The following is a 22,397-nucleotide window of genomic DNA, read 5'->3' as shown; positions in this document are numbered from 1 at the left end:
AACTAAAATAACAACAACAAAACTAAAACCCAGTTGACTGACAACGCAACACAAACACGTAAATACTGGAATATAAGTACTACTTATATGGAGCGTAACTCGCATGAATAATTCCTTTTTTAACCGTGTATTACTTATCAAAAGAGAGGGAAAGCAAGAGAGAGAGAGAAAAAGAGAGGGGAAGTGCAAAAAAGAGACTGCCAGTTCTTTGACTTTTTAGTTTGTTTGATTTTAATCAATGTTTCCTTTTTTTGTGTATTTTTAGTTATGATAAATTAGAAGATAGTACATTAGCTCAGGAACGCATTAGCATATGTTATCTTACTCAACTGATATCAAAATGTCGTATTTTGTTTTATAGGAAATTGTTTGTGAACTCGTTGTTCCTTTTGAATATATCATTCAGTACCTTGAACTCTTCTTTTTAAATTCCATTTTTCTATGATTGAGTTAGCTATATCTTTTAATCGTTGTGAATTTCCGCTCAAATTAATTTTTTATTCAAATCTCTATCTATATGATATAATGGTTTTCTTTCAGTAAAGATCTGTTTCATTTCTAAACTGAAATTTCATTTCAACTTCATTTAAAACATTTCATACGTTGCATTGTTTTTTTCAGCATATCAAATACTTCCTACATTAAGAAATTGTTGAGAGATCTGTAATTGCATTGTATTTCAGCATTTGCCTGATTGTTCCACATAAATATCAACTTGTACAATCGCCACAAATTTGATGACAATCTCGCATGCAATTGTAAATCGCCTTTCACCCGAAAAGCACTTATGCGGCATCCCTGTAACATGTCCCATAAATAACACCAGGCAACACACTATCGTAATTAAGTTAGTAAAAAGAGGGAGTGAGAGAGGGAAAGAAGTGATGGTGGAAGAGTCGAGGAGAGCGAAGACCTGCTCAAGTAATGGAGGAATTTGGTTACCACAAGTGAATTGCAGGCAATGAGTAATACAAATGGAACCTGCCATCGGAAATTAATAGCACTCTTTCTCTCTCTCTCTCTCTCTCTCTTTCTCTTATTCTTCCTCTCTCTTTTTTTATCTGCGTGAACTCGAATTTGAGTAGGTGAGGGTTATGGAAATGGGAGTACATATATTTTGGATATCAAGTAATTGATATGTATGTTATTTCAACTTGAATTGCAATTTCACTGCGAACTTGAGTCCGAAAGGTTTCTTTGAATATGCAGAAATTTGATTAGCTTATTTAATTGTAACAAAGTTATTCACATTTGGTGGTTAGTACAGTTGAAATTCCAACTTCATAAATACCTATAATGTGTGACAAAACTTTTGAATGTGTGACAAAACTTTTTATTTTTCTACCTTAAGTCAGATACTTGATACTTAGATTCTAGAAAAGTTTATTATAGAGGATTCTATATAAGCATAAGTTGAGTTAGTTTCTATATTTCATCTGTAAAGTTAAACTGTCTTAACTATTCTTGATACCTTAAATCTGTAATGAAACTTCCGATTTCGCTTCCCTTTTTTTTTTTTTAAATTCTCAGTTAGTTTCCTTTAATTGGTATAAAGTGTAATTTACTCACGAAATATGTAAAAGTTTATATAATTTCCATATCAGAAGTCAAAGATATCTGTTTTATCTTTTTATTGTTCTTTTTCTACCTCTTCATAGAACGAAAAGCTGTTACTTGAAATCGCTTTAATAAAGTTGACTTTAGGGAAGATTGACTGTGTATTTTAGAGCTTTCAGTGTTTTCTCCCATTCTCTTCCTCCTATTTTTCTACCGTCTCTGCTTTCTGCTTCGCTTCTGCCAGCACGAGTGCTTCAATTTTCTTGAGATTCTCTTTGATGTTCTTCATGTATTTCTCTTCCTCATTTGGAGGTTGATCTTTACCCTCTCCTTCCGTGTTCTTCTGCTTCTCCTGCTGCTCTTTCTCCGCCAGACTGTCGCCTTTGGTGCGTCGTCCCATGGTCAGCTTGGTGATGAGATGCGGCGGGATTTGAATCTCGGCACCAATGCGATTCTCTCTCTTGTATTGTTCAACAACCCGCCAGAAGGGCTTAAGGGGGCAATTCTTGTTGTGGGCCTCAGCCATGAGCCTGTGGGCGTAGTCCACGAAGAAGGCATCCTCCCGCAGACACTCCAGTTGCGCCAGGCGGTTGTAGTTGGTGTCAGGACGAGCCTGTTCCTCGAGCAGCTGTTGTTGTTGCTTGTCCAGTTGAGCGCGTAGTTCGTGTTGACGACGCAATTGCTCCTGACGCTGTTGTCGCTTGAACTGCACATGGATGAGCTCGTTTTGGAGTCGTCTTTCCACATCCTCACGTCGTTCGTTTTTAGCTTTTTCCTTGGCCAGCTCCGCCTGCTGCTGCTCCGCTCGTTGCATCGCTAGACGCTCTGATTTGACCTTTTCCAGTCGCTGGCGACGTGTTTGCTGCTCGACGCTGTGCGCCCGTCGCATCTCATCCAACTGACGCACATGTCGCGCCTGATCCTCGCCAGCGCTGTAATGCAATCGTGGCGCCAGCTCCTTGGCCAGCTGTTCATTGCGCTGCAGACGTCGCTGGACACGCTGCCTGGCCTGGTCGATCTTCAGGCTGTCCAGCTTGGCCTTGGCCTCGTTGTGCACGTCGCACTGCATCTGCTCCACCTCCTCCAGCATTTGGAGACGCTGCTGACGCTGCTCGGTGGCCTCCAAGGCGGCGAGAGCATGCTCCCGTCGCTGTTGCAACTTGTGCGCTTGAGCGGCACGTTCTTTGTCCAGTTGCTCCTTGAGCTGTTGCTCATTCCTCTGACGTTCCTGCTGTGCAATCTCCAATTCCTTCGCCTTGGCTGCATTGCGTTCCTCTTGACGCTGCTTTATGGACTGGAGCAAGTCTCGTTTGTGCTCGCCCAGCTGGCGGCGTTGTTCGCAGTGACGCATTTGCGCCTCCTCCAGGCCATTGAGCACCTGCTCGCCATAGATGCGCTTGTCCAGCGTTCGTTGTTGCTCCGCTGCTGCCGCAATCTGCGACTGCAGTTGCCTCTGGACGTTGACGCCACGCATCACCTCGCTCTGCAGCTTGGCACAGAGCAGTTCTCGTGGTCCCGGACGCAGTTGCTCCAACAGCTGCTGTGCCTTCTCAATGCGTTCCCGTTGTCGCCTTTGTTCCTCCCGTTGCTCGGCGAGACTTGCCTCCTGTGAACTTTGTTTAGTCTGCTCTTGTTCCTGCTTCTGCCTCCGCTGTGCACTGAAGCATTGCTCCTGCTGTGTCCGGCACAGTTTACGTCCGGCAAATTGACGCAGTAGCTCCTCGCCGCCCAGTCGCAGTTGCTCCTCGTACCTTTGTTGTTGTTGCTGCCTGTGCAGTTGCTTCTCCCGCGCCAACTGATTGGCATTCCATTGGAGACGCCCATAACGCTGCAGGGAAATAACCAATGGTGGCTTCTCCCTTATCGTCACCTGACGTCGCTCCTGCGGCAGCCAACTGTACTGCATGGCGGTTGAATGTAGAATCAATACAAAGGTCTACCTTGTCAATTTGTTAGCTGTAGTCATGGATATAGTGGTAGTTATGGAAAAGCTTCAGTGCAGCCAAGAAACTAAATTTGATAATTTTAAGAAACAAATAGATCCAGATCAATGAACTGTGATTTTAATAAATATAAAGATAGTGCAGAAACAGAAACTGAACTACTTAATTAGATAAGCAATGATATGAATTTATCGAATCCAAAATGTTTTAACTACGAATTTATGCCATTGGTGAAGAGCTAAAACAATTTACGTTTGTATAAGTTAGATCTATAATTTTAGGGTTGGACCGAGAGAGAAGTAATAATTTATGTTTAACGCTGGTCGGTCTCATTTGTTTTCAGTGTAGATCAAGCAGATAATAAATATGTAGTTCATCAATTTCAAAGATGCTCTAAAATTAAATGTATAATAGATTATTTCATTGACTTTATGATAAAAACATTCAAAACCAAAAATAGAAAAAAATTTATCTGGAAATTATTTGAAAATCGAAATTTGAAATTGAAATTTGAAAACTTTTGATAGTTAATTAAACTAATTTTAACTCTCTTTTTCGATGCAAAAAATGATGATATAATAATTAGACTTCAATTTTTATTTAAAAATCATAATATAACTCTTATTTCAAATTTCTCCTATGAAAATAAAAAATTCAAGTAATTTTGAAATTTATAAAAGAAAAATTAAAAATAACTTTAAAAATGAAAATTAAATGTAAAACTAGGGATGAAAATATAAAAAATAAAAATATAAGCAGTTGAGATATTCATATAATTAGTCTAAAAGTTTGACATGCATTATGTTCAAAACAATCCTTGAGTGGCAACAGACATTTATAAATAAATTAAATATTTTATATAGAAAAATACATTTATTTTGTCATACAGATCTCTTAACAGAAATGCATCTAAAGTATGCATTTCCTAAAATTTCAATTAATTTGTCCTAATCATGCACTTGATTAACATCTGTCAATTTGCATTTTACAGACCCATTAGTTGTAATATTTATACAAAAATTCCAATATTGTCAATTCACTTAGGCTAAAAATGTTGTCTTATTTTTTTCAGACATTTATTTATTCATTTATTTTGATTAATTAGCCTAGTTGGCGCTTGTTGACAACTGTCAACGCAAATGGCAAACATTTTCCCCAAATGCCATTTGCGATGGCTTAATTATGTCCAAAACTTATGTCTTAGCCATTTTGCAAGCGTTGCAACTGCTGACGGGTTTTCTGATAAAAAAAAAAACAGTAGAGAAATAATGCCAACTGGTCTGTAGATTTTCTAAAGTTTTCGAGATTGTTTTATTTTGGTTTTGTAAAGTCACAATATCAAATTGTCAACTCATTTCCTGATGTCTCATTATATTTATGTATGTCTGGGTTGGGAGCTACCAAAGCCCCTAAAAAGGGCACAAAACAAATCTATTTGGGCATGCTTCATTTGATTCACATTCAAATCGAATTCAATCGTTTCTGTATCTATAAATTTAATTAACACTTGCCCGCGACTTGCCACTAAAAAGCCCACAATTGTCTTTTTCATAAAACCAAAAAATTCGAAATAGAAGTCAAGTGGAGCACTAGACTCCATCGAACTGGGTCAGTGATTCGACGTTGACTTCGTCACTCATTCTCTATAGAGGTCTGCCTATAAATAAGGCCAATCAAATCCACAAGCTTACGCTGAATGCGATAAAGGTAAACTAGTTACTCATATCAATGACTGGAACTTGGTCAGTTTGTACAATATAGATAAAATTAAATTGTATTGTCTAATGACCCTTCAGTATTAGTCTTAAGTATTTGGAATCAGTTTGACTACTTTGCCTCAAACGACATCTTAGTTATGTAATTTTTTTAAGTATTTAAATCGCTGTATATTGTACAATAAGAGATAAATTAATATTTTGCTTTAGCATACAGCTGAAAATTTGAAATATATTGTATAAAAATAGCAAATAATGTGGCTGATTAAGTTTATTATTATAAAATTCTTGTCGTTAAACGTGCTTTCTCTCAAAAAATGCAGTTTCTTATATAAGAAACTCAACGAAGAGAGCTTTGTATGAAAGAAAATAGAACCACACAGCTCTTGTATAAGAAAAAGAGATAAAATATTATTTTAATAGATTATGGAAAAATAACTTTAATGATAGTTTATGGAAAAATTAATAAATTAATGTAAGCTTTGCTAGTTCTTTAAGTTGTTTTGCCAAAGAAAGAAATGACTTCTTCCTAGAGAGTAGCATTCATGTTGAACTGCAATCTTATCTTATCTGTGGTAATTGATTTTCTATAAGCTTCAGCTGACAGAATTATAGACTGTAGCTATATGTATGTACTACATATAAATAAATAAATGTTACAAGCCGTTGCAATTGTTGCTATATCACTTGAACGTCAAGTGCAAATGACAGCTTTAAGCAACAACAACAAAACTGTTTTTCACGCCTTTTTCGCTGTCTTCTTGTGGTCAACTTCTCTCTCCCAGTTCCCCCTGTCGCCTGTCCCTTATGTCATTTAGCGCGTCCAGTGGCTCGGTGCTGCCGTTGCTTGCCACTTGAATGACTTCATGTGCCCCCTGTCGGATAACTTGAAAAACTTGTCTTTGTTCAGAACCAGCGAAAGAGTCAGAGTCAGAGACAGAGGCAGAGACAAAGGCAGAGATGAAGACTGAGAGCTAGAGAACTCTTGAAAGCCATAACCACACGTACTTTACTAGGTACTTGCACTTGAGAACCCAACGAGGTGGAAGCGACAGATAAACAACAAGAACAATGATGGCGACTGGGACAACAAATGAGTGCAACTGTTTTAAGGCCTAACTGCAGTCCAGTTCAGTCCATTCCAGTTTTCCAGAACTGAGCCAAGAAAAAGCCAAGAAACAAAACAAGAAATGAAGAGATGACTTAAGCAAGCCGAAGATTTGATATTCTAACAGGAAAAACTGCATGAACTATATGGACCTACATGGTAATCTTAGATGCAAATATCTTGTCATTACAAATACTTATATATTTAACAGATATAGAGCTAGATTGAATATCTGTAGTAACAGACAAGTTTATCATATCAAAATTCGATAATTAATATACTTGTTTATTATATCATATAGTCATTTAATACGCTTAGTAGCAATATATATATATAGTATTAATATCAATAAGCAGCTGCACACCTGACTGAATTCAGAAAGATTGTAGATCTTACCTCCTAAGTGAACTTTTACTTCAATTGCTATCATCTTCTCTATCTAATGTCATGACAAATTTATAATACCTTGTGCAAGGGTATAATAAGAGTGGACCGATCACATCAAAAGAACAAACAATGTCCACTGACTTCTGCCCAACTGCTCCAACTTTGGCTCAAAGCGACGTCGCCGTCGTCGTCGTCTGCGTTTACGTCTGACTTTGTATCGCTTGCAGATCTTAACTGCGTCTCTAAACGGGCTACCATCGTGGGGCAAGTTGGCCAGTTGGCCAGTTGTCTGCCCGGTGGTTAGGGCAATTAACATGCAATTAAAAGACGTTTCAATCTAAACAGCTTTGGAACGAAGCCTACATATTACCACGTCTCACGGCATTCACACATACTCGTACACACTTACACTTCTCTAACACACGAAATGTAATTTAAGCATCGTAAACACTTTAAAGATCTACACTGAAAAGCTTTGACGAGCCGATTGTCCAGATCTACAATGCCTTTCCCAGTGCTAAATAGGTAGCTCTACTATAAAAAGTAAAAGTCAGTCCATGAAAAGTTTATGCCTTGAAATCAATTCGTAAAATTAAAAGAAATTTGCGTAACAAGTCTTAATTTATGATACGGTCAGCCGTTCCAAATTAATGCAATAAATTGCAGAAAATTCGGTACAAACAGAAAAGATTTAGCAAATGAAATGTTTTTTATTTTTAAGTTTTAAAGTTGAACTGCTTTATGGATTTATTGATAGTTTAAGTTCAGCATTATCTAACGGTTTTTAATTTGATAAAGCTGACAAATATAAAAAAGTGGAAAAAAGTAGTTCCTAAATATAATGAAAACTATTCTAGTTTCCCCAAAATATTTTTCTTGATGTTAAATTTCAAATTATATGAAAATATTCAGCTTTTGGTAAGATTTTCAAATTATTATTAGATTTGTGGCGTGAATACAATATGTGGTTAACGAACAACATTCATACAATATTTTACATGTAGTAAAGCTCACCCTTTGACAGTTTGCATAATAGCTATAGACTGATTTATTAAACTGACGCTAAAGCAATTTATAATTGTGAATACTGAGAACTTTACATTTTCTACACATGTTTGAAATATTTTTGCGACTTATGTCACACAACTGCGACATTCGTAAAAACAACAATCTATGCTAGTCGCTTTATCAAAATATTTTGGAATGATTCTCCAAACAAGTGCTATAGAAATTAACTGAATCGCGTATTATTTGAAGGCGTTTCCATTTTGTGCGGGGTTCAAATTAGTTGAACTCTTAATTATATGTTTTCATTATCAATTGAAATGTTCTGGGCATTACGTTCTGGGACGTACGAGTACGTTCATCGTATTCCTCCATTAGTCGATTTCATAAGCCTTATTTTCCTCATATTGAGTCTGACAGTCGCTTTATTTCAATGCCAACTTTGTCACGATTTAGACGGCAATTTGTTAGATTCTTTTTATTTTATAATTTTTTTATAAGCTTTAAAGAGCATAGCAAATTGTTTATATGTCTATTGAGTTCCACCATATCGCTTACATGAGCTTTACATCTGTTTGTCAGACACACCTGAAGTAAACTTCAATTGTTGCTATTGTTATTATTCTTCTTTGTCGTTGAGTTTCGATGTTATTTTATTTTTCAGTGTCATTTTAAAAGTCTCTCAACTTGTCGTTGGTTTATTATTAAAATGGGCTTTAAATGTTACCCAAGCAATATGGGAAATTAACATGGATATGCTAATGTAACATATAACTAAAGAAAAAACTATTACAGTGTGAATTAATTAAAGTGAATTTATCTAAAAGCCTTAATTTTTTTTAATTTTATTTAATTTTATTATTATCTTACATCCTAGCGCTACAAGGATTTCCTTATAAATTAATGCACTTATCACAACTACATTTTACATTTTCATTCTAATGCTAAACATGTTTATTTTTATTTAAGTATTAAATCTATTTAATTTTATTTTGATATTAGAATATTTGTGTTTTTATGTAAGGTTTTTTTTTTGTTTTTGGATTTATGCTGTAAATGTATAGTATTTTAAGTTTCTTTTAAAAATATTTTTAATTTGTTCCTAAATTTGGATAAGAGCTCTATAGTTTGTCCAAGTCTTAAAGTTCAAGTCAATTAACCTTAACTATTATAAAATTATTCACAAATTAAAAGAATGATAGTGCATTTTTATAGTGTAATATTTATAGTTATTAAAGTCAAAAGCACTATAAGTACAAATAATATTATTTAATAATTTTTTTCTCATCTACAGAAGATTTTTTTAGAAAATTGGCAGGCTTAAGCCATTGTTTCCTTACCTTTTTTTTTGCTTTAGTTAAAAAATTTATTTAAAAAAAGCAAAGCTTCATAATTTCATACCGTACTATTATTCTACTTCAGCTTTTGCCAAAGACAAAAACTCTAGAAATTACTTAATGACTTTATTAATATCAATTTCGACAAACAAGCTGAAATCGAGCTGTCAATCAAAGTGCTTGAAAGTCAATTTAAAGTTTTTTTTATAGTGAAATATTTCATAATTTCATACAAAAAATTCTCTGCGTATCGCCAATTCTATGTTACCAAACCCGAAACCAATCAATCAAAGCGCATTAAAGAGATACAAAAAACTATAAAAACAACAGAAGAATTAGAAACTGGAGACCGGAGACCGGAGAACATAATGCGGAGAGTCGCTGTCAATCACACGCTCTATTTACAGCAAATTAAAAGCAGAAACAACAAAAAGCCGACGACCATGTAAAACCAAATCATGAACAATAACAAAAACAATACAAACTGGTACAAAATATTGGTCAAAATATTTACAGCGACCCAAAAAAACAAAACAAAAAAGAAAATGCCACGCCCAGACAGTTGATTAATGAGTCGCTGACCAAAGACCGAAGGCTTAGAAAGCGTCTAAATGGGTCCATTATGACAATTGGAAATTATCAACACCAAGAAGCCGTAGAAGAATAAAGGCATAGATGAAGTGTTGCATTATGTTTAATGTTGTTGCCCCAAGGCGCAACATGCCACATACTTACCACAGTCAACTCAAGTGGCGCCCACACGCGATTGGCATCCGAAAACTCATTTGTATGCAGCTCATCACCTCATCGTGGAACGATAGCAATCGATGGCGTCTCGCGTAACGCGCCAACCAATGCTGAAAGCTTGTCAATCCCCAACCACAGACAAACTGGAATGGTCTTGGCCAGGTCTACTGCATCTCGACTGGACGATAGACATGGTCTCTGGGCACACGCGTGTTCCCACAATTCAATTTATGCAAATTTATGCACAAACAAAAATGTATATATTTTTATAATTTGTTTTCAAGTTCTGCGCGTTGTCCACTTCCACTTTAAGCCGCTTTGGGACATACTCATACCACAGAGTCACATACATAGTCACATCTCCGATACCCATTAGCATAATGGACCAAAAAAGCAGCCAAATAGTCGGTAGTCCGCACTCTCAGATAAATGTAAGCCAAAAGAGTCTATAACTAGAATCAACTGTAGGAAATCATAAGCAAAGATCTCTTAATGATGTGATAATGTCGTTGAATAGAAATATATTATTTATACATACGTTTGACAAGCGAACCAAAAATATTGTTTTAAACAAATACTGGAAAATGAATATATTCATGAATATTAGTTGCTGAAGGCGCTATTTTGCATAGTTTATAATAATATTTAATATATACTATATATTGATGAGATAAACGTTAATGAAACTTTAATTGAATTTAGAATTGTCAATCTGAAACCAATTTGAGACTTCCAAACCATTAGCTTTTACTATCTGTTAAAACAGAAACAAAGTATAAAGTCACAACGTTGAGCAAGATATATTGTTGTTTTAAAATGTTTGTTAAAATTTATTTTTAAAAGAAAACAAATTTCAATTTAAATTCCAGTAACTAAAAGTACCCGTTAACGTTATATTTTAAAATCAACAAAAACTTTTTTTTTTCTGATTAACACTATATGCAATATGATATTTATCTAATTTTTTTTGTATTTAAACAAACAAATAAATAAGGTGAACTGAAACCGGAGATAAACATATAAAAAAATCTAAACATTGAAATTAGTTTCTTCAATCTGAAGTCATTTATTTAAATCAATATTTTTATTGTTAAATTTTCCGTGAATATTAAAAAACTATAAACCATTTTTATCTCCTAATCATCGACACATAAAGGCAGCCAATCCCAAAAAGATTCCAACCTTGGGGCAATAATTTTATCATAATTAGGTGACCCAATGAAATGCATAGTTAAATCCATGAAATATAATCTGTTAAGTCGCATTTTCAGGCCTAACAAGTCGAATAATTACGTATATAAGTAGAAAACAATTAGATTAAGATTAATTTCACGCAATTAACTCGCTAATTTGAATTTCTTTCCAAACAACAAAAGCCGCACAAATTAAATGCTCATTTTCATAGAAAACAAATTAATTTTATCAGCTACAAGACAAAAAAAAAAACAAAATCAAAATCTACAAATGTTTTTATACAAATTTCAAATGCTAATTCTTCCACAAATTAGGAAAACAACTTAGTGTTACGAAGTCTTTGAAGCGAAGACATAATGCTTTTGGCTTGATTAATCAAACTGAAATCATTTGATTTGCAAATTCTGACTTTAGAAATAAATTTATAACCATATCTTAATTACTCTAAAAGAAAGCTGTTGATATGCGTGAGAAAAATATCGGTTGGTTCGGAGAAAATCAATTTAGAGTTTTGTACGATGGGAAGATGAGAAACAATCATATTAAGAAACTTCCTTTAAAGTTGAAACCAATTTCTTGGTGTTCACAACACTATTTCTTAATATCTTGCTTAATATATTAATTTTGAGCAAGCTAATAGAGCATAAGAAAATGTTTTTATCTTTGTTTTCACAATTTATTTAATATTAATTCAAAAATATTATTGAACCTGATAGCTTAGAGTGTATTTAAAAACTTGAGCTATTCCACATTAACAGTACTAAAATTGCTTAACTACAATTATAGTTTATATTCACTTCCGCTCGTAAATCCACTCATCGATAAATGTATATTATTAACCCAATTCCAGAATTCATTATCACCTGTATTACGCCTTTGACACCTGTTCACACTGCATTTCAGCTGTGACGCCCGCGCTGTAAATGGCAATTAAACGTGAACAAATTGTTAATGCTGATCGAAAATAAATGTATTAAACACTAAATCATGATGCTAAAAGAAAACCCACAAATCTGATGTGCAACCCGCATTAGTTAACCTCTGAAAACTTGAATTGATTGATGGCCGATGCCAATTATGGTCAAGCGACCCACAGATGCAGCTCACAGAGGTATCTAAAGATTGTTTGTCAAAAATGTCGCATGAATGGTTGGTTGGTTATGTGAAACGTGAACGTATTGAATGAGTGAATGAATTGAATGAATGAATCAGCTGTGCGCCCAGTTGAGGCGTTTACGTATTCGTATGAATGACGAGTGAGTGGCCGTGTTGTCTGCGTTGTCTGTGCGTGGGTTTTCCCCAAAAATCACAGAAAAAATAAATAGGCAAAAATTTGCACTAAAAATATAAAGAAAACAAGTAAGCATGCGCACGTTGAGAGGGCGCGACTAAAAGATACCCTATTCTCTTAAGCTTATAAACTTTAGTGTTAGTCTGATTTATTACTGGAAAGAATTCCACCGGTCAGCCCATCATTTATATCTAAAAATTATAATAATAATAATATAAAGCAGCAAAACTTAGACATATCATACCTCCAAAAGGGTACACATTTATTACTATTTTATTTCGATAAATCAAAATAAAAGCATACCCAAGTTACCCATTTGCCATATTCACAGGGTATACAAATAGTTTACAAGTACACGTATGCATTGGCATTGGGGCTTGAGCTTGGGCCTATGCAAAGGTGTCTCTCTGTCTGCGCTACGTTGTCTTCCAATAAAATTGTCACTTTTCATTTGGATCTCTTTGAGGTCTCTCGTTAAAGCCCACGCGCAACGGAAGTGCCATTTGATTTATGCATATTCACATTTCGAATTGAATTGCGTTGCATTGCGTGTGCTTTTATTTTGTTTATTTTTTTTTTGCAAACTTCCGGCCAGAGCTTGTGTTTGACATAAACTCAAATAGTGCAGCTTAAAAGACTATAAATATCAATTGAAAATAAGGTTTGTCAGACATTACTAATTGAGATATCTCATATTTACCCAAAGATGTGCATAAAATGTGTCAACAACTTTATCGATTATTGAAGTTGTCGTCTTGCCTTTCCTGGAACTGGGTCAATGCTAAGAGATAAGTTGAAGTTGAGAAATTTGATACTTCAGTTTCTTGCATCGTTTCATTTGATTTGCATGTTACTTTTTTTTTTTTTTTGTTGCTTGCCCTTAGATTGGTTTGTGTTTTGATGAAGGTTTCTGATATAATAAAAAGGGTCTTAAGTTGATCAACATTGATTTAATAATAATTCCGTTCTTCAAAGAATTCGTTTAGAAAACAAATATTAATTTATTAATATACATATTTAATTATAGAATATTTTATAATTAAAAGCCCTAAATTTAACGGATCAATAGAGCAGAGCTTCTGTAGGGAGGAAAGAAAAAAATAAAAGAATAAATAGTGAACAACACTTAAATTCAGGCTTAGATCTTGGAATTACATGGGTATTACAGACTTGATTTTGACATTTTTAATGTATTTACTAACTTCTTTAGATGAATTCCTAAACTACGAAACCCTTGAACTTGAAAGCTATTTTTATTTTATTTTGTTCTGGGTTGTACAACAATCTGATAATTCTAGCGAAACGAAACATCATAAAAATGCAAACATTAACTCATCATCAAGTACATTTCAACTGAACCGGAACAGTAGATAAGCAATGTTGATTTCACTGAATGATTTTTACAGCAACGTGTTGTGACATTTTTCTACAGTTTTTAACTAGTTAATGAGTAATTCTTCCTCAATTTCTTGCAGTGTATTGCATAGTCTGTGATAGTTGGCAAAAGCGTTACAAAAGTTATAAAGTTTCATGGATTTTCCATGAATAGGGTCTTGTAGCACAACGAACTGTTGATAGGCTCTGGCAACGCCTCGTTTTTCCCGCCGTCCCGAGTCTCTTGACTTGTTTGGGTTGTTGGTAGTTGGTTGTTGGTTTGAGCACCTGGGGCTATGCTTAGGTAACTCTTCTCGTTCACGTTTGCACGAACTGTTTGCTGGCGCATCAAAATGCAAAATCTCACGAAATTTGCCAATCGAGCGACCATTTAGGTTATTTATGAGCTGCGATTTGTTTGCAACTCATTTAACCGTCTCGAAGCTCCCAAAACTCTTAAGACTTTATGACACTTTTAACCATTTTGTTGTATTGTTGTTCAGTTCCAGCTCAAATGGCATCCAATTTCGCGCTTAATTTGATTTTTACAATGTCTCTCACCTGCCTACCGTTTACTGATCTCTTCTTGACCCTTTCCTTTGTCACTTTGTTTCTCTTTCATTTTTGTTTGTTTTATTATTTTGACGCCACTTGACGCTTTCTACCTACCGACTTTCTTTCTCTCGCATTCATTTTGCCAGAAGAGTGGCTTTTATGAAATCATCTGAGTGAGTTATGACCGTGTCCTGAGTCTCACGCACGCGCTCTGACACACTTAAGCGAAAATAGATTAAGTTTTGGTCAGTTCTTCTTTAGATTTACAGACTTATTCGAAAAGAAGGCTTTGTTCTTCCCAAAAATGTGATAATCATTTGAATTTAAGGCTTATTAACAAATCTAAAAGATAGATATCTAGTAAAACTAGCTGATAAATTTATTTATATTTTTTTTTGTATAGATATCTTTTCCTATTCTTTATTCCTGTTTTCTCTTCAATCTAACAGAGGATTCCTGTTTATTTTTGTTTTTTGCTTGCTTTGATAAGTATCCAAGCGAAACGATTATTAATTTTAACTCATGTCAGTTTCAGTCATGCTAAAAATTCTACAGAAAAATGCAAATCGAATGCATCTATGATGTGTGGTTATTTGCGATGTATGTAATTACGAAGTTTGCATGGTCGTCCCACTTCCGACGCGTTAGAATGCTGACTCATGCCAGGCGATCAGGCCGATGACGAACACAATCCACACATAAACACAATCCACACCATTAACTGCAACAATAATAGACTCAACCATGACCCACGCAAAATCACTGAGAAAAGAGACAAAGTTCAAAAAAAAAGAGAGAGATAGATGGAGACGGGGAAGTAAGAAAAAAATAAATAACTTGAATGTAAAATTTTTGATGCCCACGCATTGAACTTGAAAATGTTTTACCAAAAAAATAAAAAAAAAAATAATAATAATAAGGCTATTTATACGCTCCGGCTTTGCTTTTAACTAAATAAAATAAACAAACAAGAAAAAAATTTAAAAGCAATTATAAACGAACAAAAAGAAACCTGACCAACGATCAAAAGCAATTTTGTAAATTCTATGCAAAACAATAAAAAATCGCTGCACTGGAAAATGTTCCATACCACTGCCAGTTACATTTGTATACCCTATAGGCAAGGCTCAATAGGGTATGCCAACTATAGATTGACTGATTATCTACTATATGATATACGCTTATAGCAAAAGTTACTCTATTGTTGAAATTAACTTGTCTACAGGGTATTATGGAGTCTTGTCAATCGTTCTTGTTCTTTGCTGCTTTTTTTGCGGTTCGAGTTTTAAAATTTAATTGAAGCTGCAAATCGTTGGCCACTGGTCAATGGTAAGTGGTAAATGGACCATGGTCCGTTGGGTGCGCACTTCAAGCCTGAATTGTTACGGTCGAGGTTTGTGTCTAGTCTGTCAATCAATTGTAATGAATACGCATATTTGTGAAACTCCACATGGGGCCTGCCCTAGGTATACCGCTCACTCTCTCAATCTCTATAAATACATAATGACGACGTTTCTCCAATTAACCCTGAGCTGTCCAGCAACGCTGTTTAAATTAGCAGCCCTGACCTGACACATCAAATCCAGCTGTGACAGTTTTAACAGTCGCTCCAAATTCTGAAATTCCCCAGTTAACAATCTACCGAATCTTAAAATTTCGGTCACCAATTTGATATTCATTTATTTCAGAAAATTCTTAAATATATTTTTAATTTATTTATAAATATGCGATTAACATACCCATCTCTAAAGCTTAGTGTGAAATCGTAGATTTGTTTTGTTTTTACGAGTATTTTTTAAGTTGAAACACAAAAATATCAACTCGTGCCTTTTGCATTAGCCAAGTTCTATTTACGATTGTTTTATAAAACCTAAAACAAGTTTTGCAAGCTATAATAAAAGAAGCTGAAGATACGTATGTATATAAAAGCCCTTTATGTTAGGTATACACATTAAAGGCTATTGAAGTGAGCTCAGAGTCTGTTTGTCAGGCTGATGAGCTGTCTAAAATTAATAATAGTTTTGATTAAAAAAATGAAGAATATACAATTTAATAGAAATACTTTAATTTATTTCTTCAACCTTTGCCTGAGAAGCAGCTTGTTTTCCGCATTTTCTTTTGTACTAGGAATTTTCTCATAACATGCCTTGTGGTAATTTGCCAACAACTTGGCTAGGGTAATTTCAATTTGCGACTATCACTATTAGAATACATTCCACAAAGATTCTCTGGGAAGTGTACAAAGTGCATGGTAGTTAAATTCTCAATTTAAAGCCGCGAAGACCAACCGCAAATTGAATTAGGCCCCAAAGCCGCCGCAGTCCGTAAAACTTGTGTATTCAAAGTAATTTGCAAAGAAATTACATAAAGGAAAACAAGTGCCGGTGCCAATAGGTAGACACACACACACACATATTGCACACACACGCATGAGCACACACATAACGCCCACATGCGACCCACAGTGAGCACAGCTTGCGGTTTGCCAATTTAGTTGAAATAAAACGCCCACATGAACTACATGCTGTCTGCACCACTCTGCACCACTCACTGTGGGGGCAAACCGGCAAACCAAATGCAATTCATTCATTAAGCCAAAAAAAACTAGGAAATACCAGAAATGGATTTACGACAATTTTATACTCTAATATGCCTGGTAAATTTATCCTATCTGATTTTAGATCTGTAGTCATTATTACAATTTACCTTCTAATTACCTTAAATTTTAAGAATCTATCTCCAAGGATCAGCAGCTTTGCAGGCTACAAAATACGGAACTATTTGTCGACTTTTGCAAAAAATTGAGTATTCAAAATCAAATAAACAGTTCAGATATATTTATCGATTTGATTAGCGCGATTATAATTCTTATTGAATGGCACAGCTGTTTTGCTAAACGATAGTATCGATACAAAAATCTGCACAATTTGGCATGCAATCATATCGATTAATATTGCACAGTTTCCTTTTTGAGTCAAATGTCTCAATGAACAAATTCAAGAGCAAAAAAACAACAGATTGATGATGAACTAGTCGAATTTATTTACAAGCGAACCAATTAGTAATTCATTAATTTATTATTTTAATAATTATTTCTACATGCTGTATTACATTTTTAATAATAAAATAAATTTATTAATATTTATAATTTAGATCAAATGAAAAAAGTAAAGCATCCTCTTGTAAGAAAATTAACAATTTGTAAGGGAACACATTCACTCAGTTTAGTTTGCAGCCCTTTTTAGTTCGTTCATTAACGAACAACTCGAATGTGAACTTCTTCTTCATGTTGTGCTCCTCACATGTGAACGTGCAAAAATATAAACAAAAAATTATTCAAAATTGTTAAGAAATGTAAAATGGAATCTTGCCGCGTTTGCATGCGCAGCTCAGAGGTCGTGGTGGATATATTCGCTGACCGGCCATTGTATGAATATGAGATGACGCTATCGGACATGATAAACGAGATCGTCGATTTCAGGTTACAACGCGATGAACTCCCACGAAAGATTTGCATATCGTGCAGCTTAAACGCACAAATAGCCTTCAGATTCAAGCGGAGTTGCGAGCGCAGTCATTACCTGCTGACATCAAAGCTGCTAAAGAAGAGCAACATCACAGTTGATATGGGGGATTCAGAGATGGATGACGCAGATGATGCAAAGGATCCCATTCAGGACTCAATGCTGCAGCAAATGTCCGAGACTGCGAATTCAGGCCGAACAGGAACTAATAGTTCTAGCGAGAGAGAACAGTTTCCAATCCCAGAGATAAACAGTAATGGAAGCAATGACCCCAGCTCACCCGGCAACAGCATTAATATAGAATTGGATAAGAATAAGGCGACCAAAAATGATGAGTGGTATGTGAAGAGAAGCTATTCATCCCATCAAGAGCAAGGCAATCCATTTTCAGTGATAAACGTAATCCCGAAAAGAGAACCAAGTTCGGCTGAAGAAGATAGCTCCTACATTTTCCATCAGGACACTTGTAAAACCTACGAAGATTCCGATAACTTCTGCAACAGTGCATCGAATGACAGCGATTATGTCGCAAATATCGACACGGACTCCATGGCGTCCTCCACTAAAAACTCTTCTGAAGTCCATGGATTCACCAACAAAATTCATATTCCCCGACGTAAAGTTGGTCAGAGTAAAATAGGGTTTTACAAATGCCCCTTTTGCGGGAGGGCATTCAATAATAGTGGGAATCTTAGGAACCACATGTTCACACACACCAAGGAACGACCATACAGGTGTGATCAATGTGAAGCCGCATTTTCCCGCCGGGATAAGCTAAATGTACACAAGCGTATCCATCTTGATGAGCGCAAATTCAAATGTCCCCAGTGTCCAAGATCATTTTTGGTGAACTATGCTCTCCAAAAGCACTTGACCATTCATAGTAGTGAGCAGACACCGATGGCAATAACTGTCAATAGTAATCTGCAGTACAAGTGTCCTCAATGCCCGAGGTCCTATTCACATAACACAGCTCTCCTTAGACACCTCGAGTTCCATAGCGACGAGCATCCATATAAATGCGAAGACTGTGCCGTGCCATTTGCCAACAAGTGTACTCTTCAGCTACATAGTCGGATTCATACTGGAGAACGTCCATTCAAGTGTTCACAGTGCCCAAAGGCATTTTTCGCCAAGTCAAAGCTCGAGACTCACGTACTATACCACACCGGAGAACGTCCGTTTAAATGCCAAGAATGTGATAGAGGTTTTGTCACTGCATCGAACCTAAAACGACACTCTATAAACATACATAACAATATTTGTTGATAAATTAAACTATTAATACATATTAAAAACTAAATGAAGTTACTGTTACTTGAAATGTTTAAATTTTAACGTAATTTATTATTGATAAAAACTAATGTACAAATCTATATTGAAATGCATTACGTTTTTCCTGACAAAATTAGAATAGCTTCGGAAAGAGTATAAACTAAAAGAAAACAAAAAATGCAACGGAAAATTCAAATCAATTTAAAGCAAACCGCAACCAGGTTCCTAACAATTCGCATAAATCTAATAAATAAGTTTGAGGGGTCTCACTACCCATACCTTTCCCTGTATTTCCTCGCAGTAGCTGCATAATTTTCCAATTTAGTTGCATTTCCCAGTGCATTGTTGCAACCAGAGCCAGAAGCAGGAGGAATGAGTACATTGACTCTCATTATGCCCTACAAGTGTAGTACAGTTTAACGTCGCTATAACGATTTTATATAAGTGATCTCTCGTTTCTGTATATCATCAATCTCTTTGTTTCTCTTCGAGTTCCTTGTAGAGTAGTTTAACTGCTTCAGCCGCTTTAATCAGGCAGCCACGCAATTAATGTGTTTAAAATCCATGAAATTAGCTGGCACAAGAGTTATGTGTGTCTTGGAATTGGCTATATCATTAAAGTACAAGTAGTCCATTCACATATAATTATTCAAAGCAACGGCGCTAGTTATAAGATCTCTCTACTGAATATAGACTTCTACTTATAATAAGAAATTATATAAAGTTGTACGAATATAGTTAACTCTATTTACACCAAGCTTTTTTCTAGTCTTTCGAAATAATCATAAGGAATCTATCAACTGTTATATTATTTGAAAAATATTTAGAATACTATTATATAACTTGATAACTTTAAGTACAGTAAAAGGTTTATGTTTCAGTATTCATTGAATAAACTTGAAATGAAACTTATAAAGATATTTTAAGAATATACTATATTAAAATGATTAATTTAAAATATTTTAGTTTTTCGACTTTATAGTTTTAAGGAAAACTACTTATCCTTATTTTAATCGCTTTATGGAATGTGCTAGTACGAAGTATCTTTCTTTTTATTTAAAAATAACAGGGAATTTATGTCAATTGCAGTCTTGCAACTGCTAGAAAATGCAAACCCAGTAACAACCCCAAAATTCCTTGTTGCACGTAGGGGAGCTTTGTTGTTGTGGCATCTGCCGCGCATGCGCACGACAAGCGGCAGCCAATTGTCAGTTGACATTTGGTAAATTGTTTTTGCGGTGACTGAAGGAGGGGTGTCTCGGAGGAAACGCAAAATGAAACCGGGCGCACTTGTTGCCTTTGTGTATGTGTGGGCACAACAACTGCTCATAATTTGCGCCATGTGCCAAGGGATCTCATTCCGAGGGTTGCAAGAAATAATTTGTATACAATATTTGCATAGCAGCTGCAGCTGCCACTGACAGTTGCCGCTTGCCATAGCGTCAAGTTGCCCGCTCACAAATTCCCATGACACTGGTCGAAAGTTCAAGCAGCGAAGAGTTCAAAGTTTGTGGCACACGATAAGGCGGCGGCAACAGACTCAACGTGGGCTGTGTGCCCCTGCACCTCCAGACTGTGCGTCGCGACGTCGTTGCAGCTGGCGGCAGCCCACGCGGCCACAGAACTTTGCAAAAGCTACACACAAAAAATAATGAGCAAAACTTGCCGGATCGAAATTTAAATACTCTAACAAATATATTAAACAAAACCTATTTTATTATTAGATTTGTTGCCTATTCAAAATGTATCAACTGATAATCAAACGTATTGAAATTAAATAACTTACTATGAGAAAATGACTACTCGAAGTGTAATTTACAAAAAGGAATACTATGTACTACTAAAAATTTTACAATTAATATGTTTTCGTTTTAAATTGGATTTTTAAGATAAAAATTTCCATTTTTTCATAACAAGTCTTAGTATAAGTTTTATCAGATGATGTATAATAAATATAATCAGTATAATGATCAGTCTGAGCAAGGACTCATTTTTGGCTTGTTTTACAGAGCATTTTCGACTTTGCCTTACATTCCAAGTCATAGAACATTACTAACATTTTTATAATTCCTCAGTCGAAAAGGTATAAGTATAAGAAATAATGAAAAATGCTGCAGCATTTGATTTGTAATAAATAAGCGAAATGAGAAATAAGGAAAATATCATGCAAAGTTTCGTATTGAGTGTTTGTCAAGTGGGTTTTCGAATGGAAGCCCAGACGCAGATCGAGCGGCTGCGCTTGTAATCCACTTTACGACGACCGGACGTGGTTCTTGTTGGCGTCGTCATCGTCGACGTCGACGTGGTCGTCGTCATCGTCTTTGCAATTCCCACTCACCAGCTGAATGACAGAGAAACAGGAATTGCGACTTCAAATAGGACGTTGAATGCCTCACAGAGTTATAATAGTCTGGTTAGCTCTGAACCTGAAAGGCAAAGTCAGCTTCGCTATGGATAAAAATTGTGGGCATCAAGTTATTGAATCCCTACAGATGAGCAGTATGCTAATCGTGATAGCATTTTTCTTTGATTCTTCTTTCAACAGAAAGGGAGAAAATACTCAAGAAAGAAAAGAATGTTTCACAGCGAATTTTTACGAATATTTGAGTTATTAAAAACTTATCATATCTTGAATTTCTGCTAATTTCTTTCCTTAACTTTAAAAATAAGTTGATAAAATTGAATTTAAAAATTAAGAATAATATTTCATATATATATAATTTGATTTACTGTCACTTAACTTAACTTAACTCAAAAATATATATTTTTTCTCTACTATCGGAATATGTTGAAAACGCATCACAGAAAGGAAACTCTAAAATTACTTGCAACTGCGTCGAAGAATTGTTGCAGATTCTTGCACACATTTTAACATGATATTGACACAGAAAGACAAAGTGCTAATAGAAATAATAAAGCAAGCGGTCAAATTAAATCAATTAACAAAAGCGCAAGACAAGCGGAGAATGCCTCTGATTGCCTCTTGGTATTGATGATTGACGGAGGGGGAAGTCGGTGGTCACCAGTTGCAGGTTGATGAAAAAGATAAATGCAAGATATCGAGAGACAACAGAGTAACAGATACACTACCAGAGCAGATTGGCAGTTGCAGTACGGGGGAACCACAAAACGACATTTAATTGACAGTCACAATTTATGCAAACGGCCTCAAAAAAAATAAATAAAGTAAACAAAAACTGCAAATAAATAAATGCAGTGCACTGTAAATTGTAATTGTGACTGTTGAGCGTGGAAATTGCTTTGACATGGACCATACAAATTTATGAAATAAAAAGCTAAAACTAAAAAGACATTTGCAAGTCGCAATGTTGTGAAATGTTGGATACACTTGAATGAGTAAAATAATGGTTATCTTCTGAAATTT

At 35.2% G+C, this 22,397-nt stretch overlaps 2 protein-coding genes across 6 annotated transcripts in view; one reads left to right on the top strand and one right to left on the bottom strand.

Moving 5' to 3' along the window:
* Positions 1-22,397, top strand: part of LOC117786551 (protein TANC2) — a 55,395-nt gene that overhangs the window by 11,066 nt on the left and 21,932 nt on the right. The gene's annotated exons all lie outside the window — the stretch shown is intronic.
* On the bottom strand, positions 1,684-3,463 carry LOC117786552 (trichohyalin). Its single transcript, XM_034624874.1, has one exon. The coding sequence runs from the start codon at positions 3,461-3,463 to the stop codon at positions 1,760-1,762; it is 1,704 nt and encodes a 567-aa protein (XP_034480765.1). The 3' UTR covers positions 1,684-1,759.

This window comes from Drosophila innubila (genome assembly GCF_004354385.1).
Source record: "Drosophila innubila isolate TH190305 chromosome 3L unlocalized genomic scaffold, UK_Dinn_1.0 0_D_3L, whole genome shotgun sequence".
Classification (NCBI taxonomy): Eukaryota; Metazoa; Arthropoda; class Insecta; order Diptera; family Drosophilidae; genus Drosophila; species Drosophila innubila.
This window is presented reverse-complemented; position numbering and strand designations above follow the sequence as displayed.